Below are 20,820 nucleotides of genomic sequence, written 5' to 3'. Positions count from 1 at the left end.
CCCATTAAACTACGTCATTGAACCTTTCCAAGTCTTTTTCCTGGTAAGAGATAGAAAGAAATCGTGACAATTATTAAATGTCACAAATCTTGTAGCAAGGATGTATCAGAAATAGCTTTGATATAAAAAAAAAATGTCCAGGAGACCAAATATTCACAAGACAAAAAATCTAGTTTAGAATTAGCTGGTAGAAGATCTTCAACGGTATGACGTAAACTGGCATGAAATGAAGTAGATGCTTTGATAGAGCAGTAATTTTGATCTGAAAAGACTTTGGTTTAGCATTACTCAAACTACATTGTCGATAAAACAACATCTACCCTGGGCTTGCATTGACCTTCGTCTAACAACTAAGTGCATCCTCACATGGAAACTCGCCGAAACGACTTGAATTTTGTGTGCGGATGATATTTCATTAAGAAGCGAACACTACACAATATAAGATATTGTATACAGTTATTGTATCACAAATAAAACTGGTCTATTGTGGCATGCAGTGAAATTGGCCCGTGGGGTCTTTTGCAAGAAGGTAGCGGTCAACTTTTGACGAAACGAGAAACGCTGGCTACGCACAGTTTTGTACACGTTGGATAAAAGTTTGAAATACACCTTTTTAAGTCTTTATAAGATTAACATTCCGTTATACAAGCGTACACCTGCCTCAAACCTTTGGAGGCCAGTTCACATAATCTTCATGCGTTGAAACGCAGTTGATTCCAAACTTTTTCTAACATTCCCCGTGTGTGAGAAAGTAGCCAAATCTCTTTTATTGGTTATAGCGCAGCAAAATTTCCTTACTTTGACTAACAAAATGTTATCTTGACAAAGGCTAGCTGATCGAGCAGCTTTGGTGCGCGGTAAATGATATGGTGCCGTGGAGGAGACAGTCGATCACGCTTTGCATCATGAAGGTGAGAGATTGCTCCGGTGGGAGGTTGCAAAATAAACTAATGTCATCAAAATTTTCATTTTCGGGTAAACGTTTGTGTTCTTCATGCTGAGGTCCCTGAAAAACAAACACCGTTTGGTGAGGATGAAAACAAATGGGAATTATAACTCTCTTACCAGGAAATGCGATTTCTAAGTGTTAAAGAAGCTTAAAGCATGCAGATTGCAGCAGCTATGTAGTAAATGGGTACATTGCAGCTAGATTGGTTGACCGGTTACTTACATTTTTGTACGTCTGGACTGCCGACCGAACAACAGCATCAATGTCCGTGCTGGTCTGATACGAAATTTCGGGGTTTCTTTCCAGAACAACAGCGGTTAGCATCAGCACTTCAACCACGAGCTGTCTGAATTCCGGTCTGTGCAAACCACTGAACATTCCCTCCACTTTCTTCCACCATGCCACTTCGTTGTTACCTTGCATGAGAAGATACTTGATTTTAATTTATCGGGGTACAGTAGGTCTACTTTTGAAGCCGAGTTTCAAAACACACATAAAAGACTTCACAGCTAAAATAAATAAACGTTTTTACTATCTTGTAAAGTGAGCAAAAACGAGTGTTCTTGACACTGGGTTTATCATCATGGACAACCAAGCTTTCAAAAATTAACCAACTTTTTACTCCCTTGCGTTCGCTATCATTAAATTTAATGAGTTGAAATACTTTGCTGCGTTACCAATTGGCGGCGACTATTTCTACTAAATTTATCCAATGCTAAGCACATATTGGTAATAACATCATTCCTTCATACCCATGTCAGACAAAGTAGGCTGCTGGGCCAGATGATGACCGTTGATCACAAAACCATCGGGACTTCGTTCCAGAACAAGCCAGACCTTCTTGTAGAAATCAGGCGGTGTCTGGTGAAGTGAAAAGAAGAAACATTGAAAGTTCTTCCCAATGTAAGGGAGCATAAGCAGAGCTAAGAAGCCAATCGCTCCAAACGCTAGTTTAGATATCAAGTTCAAGTACCACAAAACTGCTTGGCAATACTCTGCCACTCAATGTCATGATTTAATTTCATGACTGAAGAAATGATTTTCGATTTTCGAACTCGTAAAAGTACTATCGTTGATATATTTTCCACTACTTTTTGCACATTGTTCACGATCATGGCGACATTAACCAATTGTACAGCTCTCAATCCGCATGGATTAACAAAATCGAGGAACTAAATTTAGGACACAAGGTGACTACCAAAGCCAAAGATCTTTAAATCTTTAGTTATAATAATGTTAATGTTGAAAACGTGAACTTACTCTGTTCAAAGCTCCGGCTATTTGCTTCTTTTGCAACCAAGTCAAGCTGGTATGCTTTTTAACATTGAGAACATCCAGCAACAAACGCTTGACGGCACTTGGAGAGAGATCGTGTATGTCTTTGCCGTTTTGATAATGATTGTCATCGCTGTGGGCAGCTTTTCTATGCTTCAATAGCAACCTCATGGCGTGTGCTAGCCAGCCAATCCTCACTTGCAGCATGCCTAATAATCATGTGTGTCGATTCAAGAGTTGAAGATTCTTTGTTAAAGCAACGAACATAGCAGAAGCGTTCCCAGACAGCAAATTAGTCACTTTTTACATTAATTCAGTAAAAAGCGACTGATTTGTTGTTTGGGTTTTGAACAATAGCTACCGTTGGTAGTTTGCGTGGCCGAGTGGTAAGAGCAATTGCCCAACGCTCGAAAGGGCCCTGGTTCGAATCCCACCAAGAGCATATAGTTGTGTATTGGAAAGATCTTTAATGGCATGTTTTACGATAGAAACAAACACTGGCTTCTTTGCCTTGTCACCCACATAATCCACCGATGGCCTTTAGATTCACAACGTTCAGTCGCTAGACTGGATACGATACAACCATGAAACTGGATACGACTAATTGCTTCATTTTTTTTCCAAAACAAACGGACCCCACAACAAGCATTCACGACAAAAAAACAAACAAACAGTGACAACCCCGCGAAACTCGCTTCAATATTGATGCCGTGACATATTTATCACAAAAGGTCATTATGCAACGATGGAAGACGAAGTCGAGCTTACCTTCAAACAGCTTCGGATGCTTGTTGATGGCAGCGCCAACGTGCAAGACAAGCTCCTGTTGCAAGCAGGCTTCACGTTCGTCGTGGGGGACGCACAAGGTGTAGAGGATGTCTTTAATAGTAGACGGAGGGAGAGGATTGCTTATGACAGTCTGGAAAGAATATAGCGCTGTCTGACAGTTTTATGAAAGTTGTGGAAAGCAATAGAAGTTCATATCAAAATGAAACGCCTTTTCACAATCTCTTCTGTGATGAGAAAACTTGAAGCAATGAAACAAATCAATGAAAATGTAGTTTAAATTTTAAATAAGTCTTCAAATTGCACAAAAACATCAGCTCTGCAACGATAATACCACGCACCTCTTCATGGCCGAACACACCCAACGTGATGTGCTTGTCATGGACAAGTACCGAGGTTATAGACGGTGCCAAGCTGTCCACTGTTTTGTGGCACAAACTGGCACAATACCGAACCAAACTCCAAGACTTCTGCTGTGCTGCCCACCTGGAAGTGGGAGTTTGACGAAGATGAATATTGGATCAACGTTAAGACATTATAGAGCTTTGATAGAGAGTCTGTCTTGTTGATGGCTTCTTATACTTATCGTTAAGGAATTCATTGGTTTTCAGTCTATTTGTTAAATAATAGCCTAAAGTCTTTCATTAAGGCCAATACAATATCAGAAAGTTTCTTTCGATAACGGTTTTTATTTTGATGTTGCCACTTTCCGACCAAGTTTATGCTTCTATTTTTCCACTTTCGGAAGATTCTCACAAAATAAAATTACTTTTCACCAGATTGTCACCGAAGTTCACTGAACTTCTGACGGCATTGAGTTACTTCCCATACAAAATTATTGATTCATAATATTTCTCACTTTTCTCGATCAATCAAACTTAAACCCTTTATAAATTTGACTTAAAATACTTGACGATAGTAGTTATGTTGATAACGCAAATCGACGTTACATTTACAATGGAGAGCATCTAACCAACGTACCGACATATCTTATTGAGCCGATGATAGCAAGACCCTTTCCCGGTGTCGAATTGAAGACCTTCACGCTTGCTCAGCTCTCCAATGAGAAACGCCTGGGAAGCACCGGAGTGGAAGTCATGGAGGTTTGACAAGATGTCGGAGGTAGAGCTGGTTCTGAGGTCATGAGCGTGTCCGAGCTCCTAGAGAAGAGTTTTTTGGTTCAGTTATCAGTTTTGTTCAACAGAAAGATGAAGTCCAATCTGGTGAACAACAGCACTCGCAAAGTAGGTTATCCAATATCCAACTACAAACTCAAATTTTGGTTGAATTAAGCTTAACAATGTGCTTGGCAAACAAAACCAAATATTTTCCATGATTATGTGAAGTGAACCTTGTAACTGAAAATAATCATGGCTAGGATAGCAGCATGGCAGAGAAACCACACATGAGCACTGACAATATCAACATAAACTAAAGGATCAGCTAGAATTTTGGGCATACGCAGACAGTAATTTCCCATACCTCATCAACGTCTTCGGAGATTTGTGTGAGATTGGAACACGAGCTACTGGATCTTTTTAGCTTACAAATTTCCCCGAATACGTCATTTTCCTTCCCTGTAAAGCGTTGGATTTTGTCTTCTTCCATATCACTCAAATGGTCTTGTCTGTTCCACAATAAATCTTGTTCAGTTTGTTCCTAGCCAGAAAATCAGCCATTTTTTACATTGATTTAACCTCTGGAGACGTTTAATCAATCTAAAAAAGGAATTCATTTGTTGGCTAAGTGAAGTATACATTCGCATTCCAGCAAACAAAGATTATCGTTTTACATCGTTTCAACATTTCACAACAATGTAAAAAACGACGATTTCTGCCGTCAAGGGTTAACTGGCAAAACATAAAAACGTCTTCAGCAAAAATATTGTTTCCCGGGTCACAACCTGATTTACCATTTTATAAAAATATAAAAAACTTATCAACCTTGCAAACTCGAGATGCTCGACCACTGAAGAGGCGATGAAAGACTGCACCCTCCCCAAACAAATTTTAATGCCTTTCCATTCCCCTTGCTTGAATGCACTCAAAACCTGCAATTGTCGAACGAATGCTAGTGGATGGATTTCTTCTACGGTAATTATTGTGAAATTCTGCAAGTGGTTGACTAATGACTATGCATCACTGCATCCTACACACCTGTGGGAGAAATATTTTGTTCACATTGTTTCTACAAAACAAACATGTGAGAAACTATCTGAAAATATCCGTCTAGTTTAACAGCGATCGATTTATATTAATAGTTTTCATATAGTAATCATAATAAGCTTCTGCTGATGTGAATACTGAATAGTGTTCAAACTACCAACAAAACAAAAAATATGCCAACCGAGAATTGAACTGACATTTCACAAAACAAAAATGCAATTCCATTCAAACGCAACGATGACTTACTTCCAGCATGGGCCCTCGTCGGTTCTCTTCAATGTCATCTTCGCGTAATAAAAAGACAAACAAAGGCCGCATTGACATTCGCCAGTAGGTGCTAACAAACTGCAAGGATTGCTGGAGTTCGTCTATAAGTGTCTGGGTGTCGTAGGCCATGTAGAAGTCGCCAACGTCGAACATGAGTGGATAGCAGACGACTGTGCGTCCGTGTATGCTGAAATTGAATATTACTGAATCGTGTTTTGTTCAGAAGGAAACAGCAGGTTTATTGTTGAAAGCACAGAGTGAAGTTGACTGAATCGAATTACAATTTGTTAAATATTCAGTTGTATTGTTGAACAGCCGTTAGAATTTTCTTTAGCTGTCGTCGTATGAGATTATGGGGCAGAGGGCCTATTCTTTTACTACTCCATGTTAGCGGTGTTTTCCCGGACTACACCGAGAGGCTACTACAAAGTTGCCACTTTTTCATCTACAGTAATCGTCCATAAAACGAAGAGTTGCATCATCTGCAGACGTTGAACCAATGTACAAAATGATTGGTTTGCTGTTCGAGTGTGCGGAAAGGATGGTAAAATGTAATAAAAATATAATCACAATAAGTTTTTACTAAACACAACTCTTAAGGCTGAAAAACATCGTACAAAAATCTTCATCCAAGCACCAAACAGATTTGAGCTGTGAGAAACACCAATAACTATGTCAGCAAGTCAAACGAAACGTTACGAGAAATAGATATAACATGTCGTTACCTGTAAATCTTACAGGTGCCTAGGGCCCCGATTGGTCTGTTTGGTCTTCCGGACAGGCCGAGCTTTTCATTGGCTCCGAGGTGACGATAGACTTTGACTAACTCTTGCGAGGGCCAGATTTCAATCGGTTCCACCTGGCCAGGACTCTGAGTGGCGAACCCATACGTGGACAGGATGGATTGGAGATGTTTGCTTTCTGCTATCAGCGCAACCTGCAACGTGTGCAAAAACCGGTGGTATATGAGCATGGTGATTGGTGATCTACCATTTATAAAGTAGGCGGTTTCAGCGCAGTTTTACAAAAGTGAAGAAGAGCATGCAATTTTATTGAAGTGAACGTGTTGTTGAAACCAATGAATGCATACAGGAATTCTCCCACTAAAAGTACTTTGTGCGAACGAGAAACAAATAAAAAATAGCAAGCCATCAAGATGACCCCTGTGACCCCTTTTATGAGTCTGATATAATCCGTTGATGTTGCAATGCACTACCACAAAGCGAGGCATCGAGAAGAACAAATCACGTCGCTTCATCGCATGTCAGCAAGATTTCGAATCAAATTAAAGATGGCCCGTTTTACCAGACCCAGACAGCAAATAAATCGTTTTTCAACGTCTGCAGACGTTAAATCAGTGTAAAAATCAGTTGATTTGGTGTCTGGGGAATTAGCAGCTCACCTGCACTATCGTATCGCTCATAACGCCGGCGAAAGTAGAATATCTCATGCTGACTCTATGCCGTTCCACCATGGGAAGGTAACGCTTTATGGGATCCAAGTCGCGGGGTGTCAACAGCTTGTCTGATAGCAACCTAGAAAAATAAAAGTTAGAATAAAACAATTGGCGAGTTTACCTGGACGCAAAATATAGATTTGTTTAATACAGTAAACTTGTAAATTAAGGACTGGATTTCTTTCAAGCTATTGCTTACATGATTCTAAATGGTTATTGGTTATTTTATACTATAATATCTTGATCTTGGCAGGACAGCACCAAGAATTAAAAGCATAGGTTATGAGTTTACGACTGTGTTTTGTTTACATGGGTCTGAATGAACAATTAATGGATGTAATAATAATAATAATGCGTGTTTGTGTATAGCGTTTATATCGCTTCTCAGCGCTTTACAAAGCAGACAGTGATAGTGCAGCGAAGTACATTACCCTTGGCCTTAATCTATTCTTCTGATGAGTGCCAAGCAGGAATAAAGTTCAGTAGCACATTTAAAAAGTCTTTGATATGACCCGACAGAGTATCGAACCCATGTCTAGTTGCCTACCGATTCAGAGGCGGACATACTAACCACAAAGCCATTGAGCCAGTTTTATGATAAAACATAACAGAACGCGTAAACGTTTTTCCTGGCATGGCAGTCTTACTCTTACTTGTAAATTGTCAGTACAGCTTGACCCCATAGAAACACAGGGGGTTCCCCGGTCAAAGTGAAGCTGCATTTACGATCAGCTGAGCCGGGGAATTGTCGTTCCTTGTCCACATCCTCTCTGGAAACATAATAGAATCTGGGAAGCAGTGGCAAACCATCTTCACCGTCCACAAGCAGAGGTTTCAATTTGTCGCTGTATATTTCCACCTGAAATACAGGAAGTTCTAATAAATTCATTCGAATTGATTGAAAAACTGAACTACGACAATCTGCCATTGCGTCCAGTGCTGTCGTAGTGCATCATAAGAAAAATAAAACTACATCAGAAGTAAGCTGTTTATATGGCTGCGGAATAAAATCTTTTGAAATTTGACACTTGCTTTGCACCAAAAACTATAAATTTCAACCAGCGTCGCAATAAACAAACAACCGTATCTTCATAACAACTCGTATATTCGGTAGAATAATGCAAGTCGGTTGCTATGGCGAAACGTTTATGACGAAAATCATGCTTTTTTTAAGTTGTACGTAAAACTTATGAACAAAATTGCGTTTTCTCCGTCTTTGCTCTGTGCATTTTTCATCTCGTTCAGGGTACAAGTTATATGCAGGGCCGGATTTAGCTGATGGGGGGCCCGGGGCACTTTTAGATCGGGGGGGCCCCCGTGCAAAACATTTTTCGCGCCTACGGCGCGAAAAATCATCTCTACGTCTACAGTAGCATCAGTCCAGTACTGCACAGCGTTTTGCAGAAACTTTAAAGGCCAAAAGGAAAAAAATAACACAAAATCACATTTTTTTTCCACATAGGGGGGCCCTTCAAAAGTCGGGGGGCCCGGGGCAACTGCCCCCTCTGCCCCCCCCTAAATCCGGGCCTGGTTATATGACTTAGACATCTCTTCATGACAATAGCACATTGCTATAATTTATGCTATGCGCTTTACTTGCCCGTTCTGGCTTGTCATTTATAATTCCGTCTATTGCGAGATAAACATAAAACAGTGGCCATTCGGATTCAATTCCATTGAAAGTCTTGATCTCAGCAGGTTGGTAATGTTGCCTCCAGCCGTCTTCGACCGAAGTTTTGTAACCGTCACCCTGTCATAACATAAATACGTCATAATGGAAGAAACCACGTCAGGTAGGCTATACAACACACACATGCAGGATTGAGCAATAAAAAATGCAATTGGAAACACATGTTAACGAAATATCAGTTATTGCTAGCAAATCAGTCTTTTTTGCATTAATTTAACGTAAGTAATGTTTTTTATTCCCAGATTTTCAAGAAGCTGGGAAAAATCGAACTTGATTTCGGGAATATATAATATCACATATTCATTTTAGACAGTGTGTATTTCATACTCAATAAATAGCTGATAAAAGACAAAAACAAAAAGCAAAAATACGTCTCAGCTCATTTATTCATTTTGCATGGAGCAACCCTGTAGAAACTCAAAACCTTTAGTGATTTGTCACTTCTGGTTTAGAAAATCCAGTCTTGCAGCAGAAACAGCTCGTTTTGTCTCAAGAGACGTAGGTGGAAACTCAGCAACGCGTTGTAAATGAGCTGATGATTACCATTTGTAAGGACCGGAAATTTTGTGCGTAAAAAAAAACAGAAATTTGAGACTGAGATTACGATTTTAAAACTATAAACGTTGATCGTTGAATCAATGTTAAAAAAGTCCGATCTTTGCTGGATTAGACGAAGCTTGATGAGCTTTGAGTTAAGAAGTTGAGCATGAGAACTCCCGGATGAGAACCTACCAGAAAACGTTTAAAACCATAGGAACCTTCAAGGTCATCAATCAATTGGGTAATGGTTTCTTCTCTGAGAGATTCTTTATCAACAGCAAAAAATGGGAAAGACACCATAGGAAGTAAAGCCGCATCTGAAAATGTAACGGTATTATGCAGAAATTATAATATACATAACAGTATATATAATGTTAATATTATGATATTAAGACAAACTATTTAACTACTTTAGATCATTCTTCTTATGTCACTTGCGTACGGTACATACCAGCACTTTTTGAGTTTGATTCTCTTGGCAATAGAGAGTCCATGACAGTTCTATTGCGATTGTGCGCATCAATATCAACCCACAGAACAGACCACGGAGCCCCTTTTCGTTTTCCAAATAAATTGAATCCGTTTGCAGATTCCAAAGCCGCCTTGGCAGCCCCGATAGAACTGGCATGCAACTCACAGCTTCCGTTGTTGTATTTGCTGCCTCGTTCCCACATTCCAAAGTCAGGAACTCTTTGCATAAAATTGATGTTTTGAGAACGAAGATTAAACTTAAGCCATATTAAAAGTTTTTAAAACATATACCGTATATAACTAACTTTATAAAAACACATATAATGAGTTAATGACTCTCCAAAAAAAAACTTTGAAAGTCTGTTGCATCTTTGCAAACTAGCAGAGCGGTGAGAGCCCTGGTACAGGTTCAACATTCACTCAAAATCATGCGGCTGTGTCTGGCAGAACAGGTAATGACATGATGCATGAAGGTGGATGCAAAGATTGGTTGCTTTCAAGTCAATTAAATCTAATCTATAACCACCAGGCGTAGTAAACGTGGCAGATAACTAAAACGATAATATTCAGACATGGACAAAACTCAATCTGGCGACTCTTGACGAGCTCAAAATGGCCACACTTGGAAACAAATAACCCACGTTGAAAGTTGATGAGCAATCTGCTGCAAGCGGAGACGGAATGGCCCGTTTCGGTGAGTCCGATTCGGTGAGTCCGATCCCTTAACGGGGGATTTTTTCAATTTTTTTTTAAATTATCGGGTACCGTAGCCTAATTATCATTGCCGTTTTAGGGTTCGGGGTTAGGAATTAGGATTAGGGGTTAGAGGTTAGGAACTCACCGAATCAGACTCACCGAATCGGACTCACCTAATAGTAGCAGACCCAGCGGAGATGGCGGCTGATGACAACCACCAGGCGTAAGCTTGGATACGACAAAAACCTTCTGAAGATCAGATTAAGGGTGAAACAAAACTGGTGAAGTTTGTTTGTTTTGGAAAGTCTGAAGTAACTGTACTTGCTGTTGTGTTGGTATGCTTATGTTTTTTTTTGTATCTTTGTGTATGAAAAAAGGCAAACAGCAATTCATGCTCAACGCTACTGGTCTAAAAAGGGATGCACATACAATGTCAATCAGAGCAGGCAATCAGGGTTGTGTTATCACATCTCTCAATGATAACACCATGACTAGTTGTATACCAGTTATCAAACTACATCACGTGATCAAACTACATCGCTACATTAGATAAGACATTTATTTACGTTAAATTCACGCAAGATAACTTCAACCAATAAAGATACTAATACCTGTAAGATCTTTCCAAATAGTAAACGAGGTTTTGAACAAAAGCCACTTCGTCAGTGTTAAAAATGATTTGTAAACCAGATGCTGTCATTTGCACTAAGTAGAGGACAAAAATAGCAACGACATCAAGCTGTAAGTGCTGATAGTCGGGGTTCACGGCATCACCAGACCAAGGCTCAAACTTGCAATGCAACGATGATGACAACTTCTGCGTCAGTTTGAAGCTTTCCACCTGGAATTGTTCACAAATGTCAGACTAGACAAGGGTCAAGTAACTTACAGCAAAATCTGCAGACGATGAATTAATGTAAAAGTGACAGATTTTGCTGTCTGGGAAGTAACTCCAATCAAAATTGTTCATTTCATTAGATTTCTATAACCGAATGACCTTGCGAAAAGTGATGCTATGTGACATAACAAAGTACATCGAACTAATGAAGTGAAAGACTACACACAAGCAGTTAGTGACGGCTATGCATTGGTTGCCCATTCTCGACCGACACAGTACACATCCCTAGAAAACATGTTGTAAAAACAAGCATTTCTAGAAAATTTAATATGCACTTCTACCTTTTCTGCTTGCCGCATGAAACAATATAAAATTCCTCTCATGCATTTTACGGCTGAATGTTCAAGTTCATAGGTCCGTCCATCGTCGTTATCAATCCTGGCAAAAGAACAGACAATATAGCTTAAACAATGCAACACTTAGGGTTGGATACACCTACAGTGGATCTTTTAAGCAGTGATTAAACTGACCTGAATAGTTAATCCAGGATCGGTTTGTGCAAAGTTTACCTTTTGATCAATAAGCGGCAATACTATTTAAGTATTTAACAGATTATGGTTGATGCAAAATCACAAATTTAACTTCCCAGTAGGTTGATTTACTTAATTCGTGAATAGTCCACTGTTAATGCATTCAACCCTTAAAGTTTGTGTAAAAGTATCATTTACCACAAAAAGTAGTGTAGAAAATCTTAAAATAATGAATCATAGAAATTATGATGAAATCTATTCAGCTGTGTTATTTAAAAACTACAATTTATTGAGAAAGCAAAATTTTGTGAAAAATACCTGCGATAAGCTAGGGCCAGAGTCCATATGGCAGCACTGCAATATACACTATCTCTAACATATGCTTCACTGTTGCAAGAAAATAAACCAGTTGAGCAACTCTGATATGGCAAGAGAAGCCTGAACAAAAATAATAACTAGTTATAACGCTAGCACAGTTACTAACTTACTAGTTAGTTACACGCCTTACTAGAAATCGCATGCTTGATTGCTTGCTAAGTCTTTACACATACAGTTTGTTAAAAACTTGTTAAAATTAAGGAGAATTTTAAAAAGTAAGTAAAATACTAACGTTTTAATCGCGGAATAATGTGAATTTAACTTCTCTTTAGTTTCTTTGTACAGTTGATTTCCATCTTCATTCATGTTTAATACGAGACACCAATTTCACTTGTTAATTATTACACATTGACAATTTGACACCACAAGCAGAAGTTTTATATGGCATGATTGCTTTGTTACATTTCATAGGAAAAATACATTTGAGATTAACAAGAATCTTTCTGTCAACAAAGAAATTAATTATGAACAATGATATAATATATCTCAACTCTAAACGCATCACATGAGAAAAAGTATAATCATACATTTTAATCGCAAATTTCAAAATGCACATACATTATGTTGGACATCGTTGCATCATGACAAATATGTTTCACAACGTAGCTCACATCATGCAAACTTTAAACAATGGTGACAAATTTGAGCATAAGTTTTCAATTCAGGTACAGTAACTATGTTACCTTTGTATTAGTGACGAAAAGATTTAGTCATTATGTCTAAGTGGAAACAATATGGCTGGCTAATGCTGATATTAAAAGTGTCACTTGAAGCAATGTAATAATTCAATCATATATTACATAAGATGTTATTCTGTACACATGTCTTCGAAGATTCGGTAAACAGACAATAGGTTGTGCAATGGCAACAACCAACTTTACATCAAGTCAGTAACTTTAATGCTTTGGTCAACTATAATGTGGAATTTTTTCAAGTGCACATCTCCTATTGCACTACAGAATTCTTTTACTCAATCAATGTTTCTATTTTGTGAGTACGATTGTCTGCATATTCAAACTTTTTAAGGATGAGTAGCCTACTGTCTATCCACAAAGTGCATGATCTTCATTTCTGACACAAACAAATGCCATCAAGCCACTTTTCACTGGTTCAAATACGTTTTTGTTTATAATTTTTGCCATTCAATAGGTTTGCCTGCTAAATCAGACTGTTTTTTCTTGGTCTTGGTGGGGTTAATAAGGGTACTGGGTTGACTGCATTTAATGTGAAAACAAGTTGGTAAGTTTCACAAAAACAAGTCTATTTTCAGTTAAAAATAGACAAATTAGAATACCCCACTAGTTAAAGTTCAAAAAACAAGTCCGAAACACTGAAATAGTTAAAGCATGCAATAAAGAAAAACCAGCACAAAGTCTTGTAATACAGAGATAAACAAAACACAATGTTACAAAACACACAATTATACCAAAAAATCATCATCCTTGTATGTAGTCTCAGATATTGAAAACATCAATTTGTTAAACGAGCTTGCAATCTATTTGGATTAATGTTGAATTGGGAAATAATTGATACGGGATATTTACACTGTCCCTCCATAAAAAAAGTCGGATACCATCATGTGGCCATGTTTCTGTATGATATCTATTCTCCATGAGCACCGTTTTCTTTATACCACTAACACTGCATAAATGAAAAATAAACAAAAAAAGTATTTCCTTAATGCCAAACAGTTTGGTGGATATATTTTTATGACAACAAGTTAATTTAAATTCTGTGCTACATGAAAAAGCAGCTAAATCAAAGCAGCAAGTAACTTTCATGATAGTGAGATTTTAAGAGGAACCAAAGAGCAACAGTTATAACAATTTTCTGTGCTAAAACAAGCAAGGACATAACATAAACTACAACCAAGTTTCAAGAAACTCAAAACGCTTGATCAACAACAACGAGTATTAATGGTAAACATCTTTACATCTTAGGAACTCAAACAATATTTGTTGAAATCAGTTTAAACATTAAATACAACGAGTGTAACTTAAAATGAAACTTGTAAACAATTAATACGAAACAGCCAGTCAAAGACCTGCTTAGATACTTACTTCGTTTACCATGACTTCAACAATACTAGGATAAATCTCTATTTTGTCTAAAACTATTTAAAGATTAAATTTTTCAAGTTATAGGCGTCACCTATCCTATCCACTTGTTCTAACTGTGAAAAAATAGAAGTACAAACGAAAAATTCACTTTTGGCATCAACCACTCCTAAAAGAAACAGTAACTAAAACATGTCACTGTTTAAGGAACAAACCAACAAAAAATCAACCCTAAATTAAATGTGATTAAAAAAAATAATAATGAAATATGTTTAACGCAAGACAGTTTATTATACAACACATGCCATTGGCCTACATCAAAAAAATGGAATTCATCTTTTATTTAATAATAAGCTTAGTTTGCTGAACTCTTTCTATGATCGTCACCAAGACAATGTAATTTCACAGTACTGTATTAATTTGCAATATTATACAAATATACATGCGACATAAATCGACTAACATTGCACTGCATTTGCGCTTATATTTAAATTATATAATTTTTAACTTTGAACATAAAAAATGTCTAATTTATTCAAACCAGAGAGTTTTTCCAGAGCAACTGGTGAGTAATGCACATATTATATTTCAGATCACATGCCAACTACTCAGCAAGTTAAGTAACATGCTTAAGGTTTTATCATAGGATATCTCTCTTATGAATTGAATCATGAAATAGTCCATTATGGCTTATGATAACTTACCTATCAGGCATATAGGTCATACGAGCAACCTTGTTGTTATTAGTATTAAAATTGCTTTACATAAATGTGAAATTAAGATTAATCCCAGTACAAATTGAGCCAAAATGCATGATACAGTATATATATACGGTAACAGCAAGAATAATTACTTGCAAAAAAATAGTGTAGAAATTTTTCAATATATACATTAATGAAGATTAATTGCAAAAAATACAATGCAATTTTGATGCTACAATATTCACAATAATAGTTTTCAACATAAATTATTTGAATATGATCAACAGTCGTCTGCAGGTTTAAGGTTTTGATTCACTGGCATCCGATGACGTTTGCATTGTTGGTAAAATATTCTCCCAAGCTGCAAAACAATTGTTGTGGTAAGACACTTGTTCTTTTGCAAAATCAGAAAATACTGTAGCCATATCTTTTGCTTTATACTTTTTCCACCTGTCCATATCTGCTTGAAAATTTGAATTGGCCTTTTCAAGATCATCACATAATTTTTCTCTCTGCAGTGAGAGTTGCTCTATTTGCTGTGCCAACTTTTCTTCTTTTTGTTCTCTGATTAATTCTGGTGATTTTCCCATGAATGCACCAATTGAATATGACTGATCAGATTTGGGCAAATTTTCTTTTTCACTTCTTTTGAGTCGCAGCTCTTCATCACACTTTTCAAATTGCGATTCAAACACATCTCGCCTTTTTAAAGCTTGTTTCACCACATCAGCATACAATATATATTCTTTCAAAGGGGGAAGAAAATCTCTTTCGTGTTTATTAACATTTTCTTCAGCTTCAGCAGCACATGATTCTAAGCAGCTTGAGACAGATGTCATGATTGGTTCCACAACATTATCTTCTGAATGACCCCATTCAGCAAAAGCGGGACACATTTCCTTCAATTCATTCACAAACTCTCTTTTTTCCACCAACAACCGTTCTCCAATTCGATCCATAACTCCCATTTTTTCACCAAACAATGAGACAGTTTCATTGATTGGCTCATAATCCGGATTGTTAACTCGAGACCACTTGAGGGAGCCACTCATTCGTGACAAAATACTTTGCTTTTTAGCAGATGAAAGTTCTTGAGAAGTTAGAAAGGTTTTGAGACATTCACTGAAGGAAACAACGGGGTGCTTGGAAATGCGAACTAAAAATTTGTTTAACGCAAAACATCTGGTGTTAATAAATTCAGTGCTGAATCGATCAAGCATTCCTTTCATAATAAACTTTGAAGGCAGGGGTGGAATAATGAATGTTGGATACTCTTCTTCCAATTTTTCAGCAAGCCAGACAAAGTCAGTGTATCTTCTTTGTACAACAAATTCACTATCATCAAAGTCACTTCTCGTAGTTCTTGTTGTAACTTTGTAAGATACGTAAGTTTCCATTGTGTGAACCACCTTGTCAGGATCGGAAACTGTTACAAATAGATCTTCACCAAAGTCTTCCTTTGTATCTACGTTTTGTTCTACGTCATTTTTGAAAAGTTCATCGCTATCTGTACTTTTACTTTCTTCATCATTGTGAGCATTCAAGGGATCTGGATCCACATCAGGCACAACTTTATCTTCATTGCCGCTATTTTTCACTAATTGATCTTCATCATCATGAAACAGTGAGTCATTGCTATCACTGGAGCTTTTTTCTTCAGCATTCCCACATAATGGATCATCAACAATATTTTTACCTTCCATTATGCCAAAATCTGCAGAGTACAGTCGCATTGATTTTTTAAGTATATTATATACATAAGTTAATGCATGCACTACAACATTGGCACAAAAAAAAAAATTGTAAAACCAAAATGTTAAAGAAACATTCAGAAAAACATTCAGACGAACCTATATCTAATTTGACTTGACTTATCAGTAATTCGGACAAACTTATAATTTATTCAACGCGACTTATGAGTAATTCGGAGACTTGCAGTTACTTTGACGCAACTTACAGGTAAGTCGATAAACTTACTGGTAATTCGACAAACTTATAGATAATTCGGCCAAACTTAGGGGTAATTTGATGTAACTTATGAGCCTCTGTTACTGTAACTATTAAAGCCAAAGTACAGATTTAATTGATTTATCATTGTCACTAAAATAACGAACCAAAATGCATATATATATGGCTTTGAGTTGAAATATCAGTAAATTCATTAAAAAATAGAGCATGTTTTTTTCCCTAAAAATTTGTATTAAGTTTCGCTTTTAAAGCAGGTGAGATCACATTTTTTTTATTAAACATGGAGATTCAATTCAAAAAAGTTTCAACTTTTCTACAGTAATTCCATGTCTATGTGCAATCAATTATGTTGCTCAAATGGCCAACAGAACAATGGCGACCTTTATACATTGCATAAAAATTGCTATGGGCAGGTTATATGTACCGACCGCAATTACTGTAGTGTTTCTGAAGAAGGGAGCATTCTTACTGGCTATCAGCACACGGCTGAGTACTCACTATACAGCGAGCAAATGGCGATTCACCATCCATAACGGTGTAGCTTCCACGCTAGGTCACTAACCTTGGACCAATAACCATCCAATCAACTAACTGTATTTAATGTATATAATATGTTTCTAAGCAGTCAATTTGCTGTGGTTTATAATAATTGCATTAAAGGCCTGCTACCTCACTACCCGATTTTTAGTTTTACATTTTTGGGTGTCACCATGATCTTTGAAGGAAATAAGCTAATCAATAACAAAGCATCATCACTTCCATCGTTTATATACTTGTTTAATCCATACAATCTCTTATTCTTACCTGGTAGGCCTATTATACTTACTGTCACCATCACAAAACGCTTTCTATTTCTTAGATGATATATTCCTACTATTTAAACGCAAAAATAAAGTTACAATCTCAAGGCAATGACATTTCTATTTAACTCTTTTAAGAGCACATAAAAGTAAAAAAGATTGAAAAAAGACTCTCCAACAGTGCTTCCACTTCTGACAATTGATAAATCCTCTTCAATTTCCTTTTTTGTCCTGAAAAATCCCTTTTTCTCAGTCGGAAATCCTTTAAAATTTTCTTGATTGGGGAGGTAATTTTTGACGTTATTTAAGTTAAAAGAGGTGCCAATACAACTTTAAAGTTATTTTAATCTCACCTAAGTTACCGGTACGTTTTAACCTGAAAGAACAAAAAATCAGTGAATTGAAGAAGTGGTAGGGTATTTAAATCGCTACAAAAAACAACACCTTGCAGGGAGTAGCATGGCTAATTTAGTTGACAAACTCAATCTATGAGAACAGTAGGCTACACAAAAGCAGCACATATTGTACAATAACATGGTTTACTTCCTTTGTTCACTGTCCAGCCAAAAACTGCTTGTTAGTTAAGTCGGTTCTGCGACATTTACCACCTGGAGTCCTGGACATCATTTACCAATTACCGTACCAGTCTCATCTTTCCAACCCGGACTCCTAACCTATCCCTAACACCGAAAATGTACAGGTGGTAAATGTCCAGTAACGAATTATCCATCTATTAACAAATTTATTTTTGTGTTTAGTTCAGTTTTCCTTGATGTGCTAACTTGTCCAACTCTATAAGCTAAGCTATCTCTTTTTCCTCCTTGTCAGTGACATCTTCACAATCTTCTGAGACTGATGAAAAACTTCAGGATACTATGCCTATTTATGATACTGACTCAGTCTGACTGTGTACACTATATATACATGTCGTATACACAGCCTAGCTAGCTCTATTATTATGACCATAATAGGTTATAACTAACTTTTCTAAACCGGATAGATACCACTAGAGTAGTGACTAGGGTGACTAGCCTAAGCTTATCATACCCAACTGTATGTCGAAGCTCAGTGAACTTTGTCATTGCTACTCAAGTTCAGCGGTAAATCAACGGATTAACTAATTTTAACCATAAGAATTGAGAACTAACACTTTCACTGCACTCACGTCCAATTTCCAAAATAGAGAAAATGGGAAAGAGAGTAAGAGGGGGTTCTGGATGGCGAGTGGCGACGGAAACCAGATGATCATTGTTATTCCAGTCGTTTTAGAACTTTTGAAATAACTAACTTTTCTAAACCGGATGGATACCACTAGTCTAAGCTTATCATATCCAACTGTATGTCGAAGCTCAGTGAACTTTGTCATTGCTACTCAAGTTCAACCGTAAATCAACGGATTAACTAATTTTAACCAACAGAATTGAGAACTAACACATTCACTGCACTCGCGTCCAATTCCCAGAATAGAGAGAATGGGAAAGAGAAGGAGAGGGGTTCCAGATGGCGAGGGATAACATCGTTATTCCAGTCGTTTTAGAACTTTTGAAATGAAATAGTAATAAAATTTTCTTTAAAATTGCTAAAGCAACAATTCCCTTTTTAGGACAAAATTTCCTTAAAAATCCTTCTGATCTTCATTTCCTTTTTTTATCCTTCAAAGCGTTGAAGCCAAGTTCAATCTTGATTGAAGGCTTCTCCATACACAGTGCTGCCAAATAAACATAAAGCGTAAGGCCAAATTATTGTTATTTCAGATTTAGATATATCCTATTGATCACCATTTTTAAAGCAACTTTTAAAAAAATACAAAATTTTCTGAATATATTAAACAGGTTTTAAAAAACTGCCAAACTGATCGTTTTTCCTGCCAAACAGGTTAAAAAACTGCCAAATTTCTCATATTTGGCAGGAAAACTGCCAACTCTGCTTAAGATGCTTCTTGCTAGCAGAATTGCCACGTAAAAATTGCTAAATCCTGGTCACAGCGGTAAACCATAATCTCTTCGTGGGAAAATTGTAACATAAAGTTCCCGGATCCGTTTGTCTGCATGTAGTGACCGAAAAAGAAACACTCCTCGAAACGTCTATTCTTAAAGTGTATTCCTGTAAAATTAGCCCGCGGCTATCGAAATCGAGATGCAAAGCCGTACACCTCTAAAACTGTCACTACGATACAGATTACTTGGATAAAAGACGGAGAATTTGTCCAGCTAGCAAGCACCAAATAAACCAGTTAAATGTGCGACCGACTTCCAACAAACAACTTCGAGAATGAATCAGAAAAATTTGTGATAACTCAAAGGCACGCCAGCAGCTAGCGCGACGCAACATTTCATGTTTAAACAGGTTTCAACTGAAACAGGTTTAAACAGGTTTGACACAGTCTTACGAACGATGGTGCAATTTTGGCACATGTTTTAGGAATTTCCATGACGTAATATTCAGTAGACTTGAACGGTTTTTATATGACGTTTGATTAGGTGAACAATTGTCTGGAACATAGCGGTCCCTAGTTATGACAGTCTGACATGGCATAACTAAAAAAGAATTGACGACAATTGTGAGCCAATGAATAAAAACACATGATACACAAATTGTTTGAATCACTCACGTTTAAGTTAATATGCAAATACAAAGGGCATGCAAAGAATGAACAGCAATAAGAATAAACACGACGATACATGAAATTGGTACCATAGGTAGTAGGTACACGCAAAAAATGACGCTATATACAATGGTTGCGATAATAACCGACTGTTCTGGGCTCAGACAAGTGTCGGCCACCGCAGACAAAACCAGGCTCAAACCCTAACACTTAGGTGTTCTTTACGGGGGCGAGGCACGAAATATCCCTCAACACATAGTCTACTTTCACTTTCCCCGTACTCTCGTCATAGTTGCAGACGGCAACTTTGGCTCTACGAACCACAGGCTTCCCTTTCCTAATTTGTGGAACTACCTCATGCACCCTCCCAAGTTGATACTTACCACGTTTACCAATGTCTTGGAGAGAACCTACCACTACAAGTTGACCATCAAGGCTCCAAATTTTCGGCCATTTTTAGCCATTTTTTCCGGCCCTGAAGACCTGGCAAGTAAAAATCGATCCATTTACTCCAAAACTGCTGAGAAAGTGACAAATTGAACCGATAATCCCTTCTTAGTTGGTCACGATCATGTGGTTGCCCAACAGCACAGTATGGGTCTAAGTATGGGGTCAAAAGTGAGGCAGGGGTGATGACAGTAAAATCCC

General features: G+C 37.4%; 2 protein-coding genes across 2 annotated transcripts; both read right to left on the bottom strand.

The window, feature by feature from the left end:
• Nucleotides 1–399: 399 nt before the first annotated feature.
• On the bottom strand, nt 400–12,413 carry LOC145786358 (phosphorylase b kinase regulatory subunit beta-like). Its single transcript, XM_082598002.1, has 20 exons — nt 12,274–12,413; nt 11,982–12,101; nt 11,475–11,571; nt 10,907–11,136; nt 9,580–9,818; nt 9,321–9,445; nt 8,499–8,648; nt 7,552–7,757; nt 6,845–6,977; nt 6,168–6,379; nt 5,422–5,629; nt 4,954–5,060; nt 4,493–4,637; nt 3,992–4,170; nt 3,352–3,496; nt 2,993–3,143; nt 2,210–2,433; nt 1,702–1,810; nt 1,172–1,365; nt 400–1,006 (listed from the first exon to the last, which is right to left on the bottom strand). The coding sequence occupies exons 1-20, from the start codon at nt 12,345–12,347 to the stop codon at nt 830–832; spliced, it is 3,225 nt and encodes a 1,074-aa protein (XP_082454128.1). The 5' UTR covers nt 12,348–12,413; the 3' UTR covers nt 400–829.
• Nucleotides 12,414–15,057: 2,644 nt separating this feature from the next.
• Nucleotides 15,058–16,507, bottom strand: LOC145786359 (sorting nexin-7-like). The gene has a single exon (XM_082598003.1). The coding sequence runs from the start codon at nt 16,500–16,502 to the stop codon at nt 15,099–15,101; it is 1,404 nt and encodes a 467-aa protein (XP_082454129.1). The 5' UTR covers nt 16,503–16,507; the 3' UTR covers nt 15,058–15,098.
• Between the last annotated feature and the right edge of the window lie 4,313 nt (nt 16,508–20,820).

Source organism: Aplidium turbinatum, chromosome 17, assembly GCF_918807975.1.
Source record: "Aplidium turbinatum chromosome 17, kaAplTurb1.1, whole genome shotgun sequence".
Classification (NCBI taxonomy): Eukaryota; Metazoa; Chordata; class Ascidiacea; order Aplousobranchia; family Polyclinidae; genus Aplidium; species Aplidium turbinatum.
This window is presented reverse-complemented; position numbering and strand designations above follow the sequence as displayed.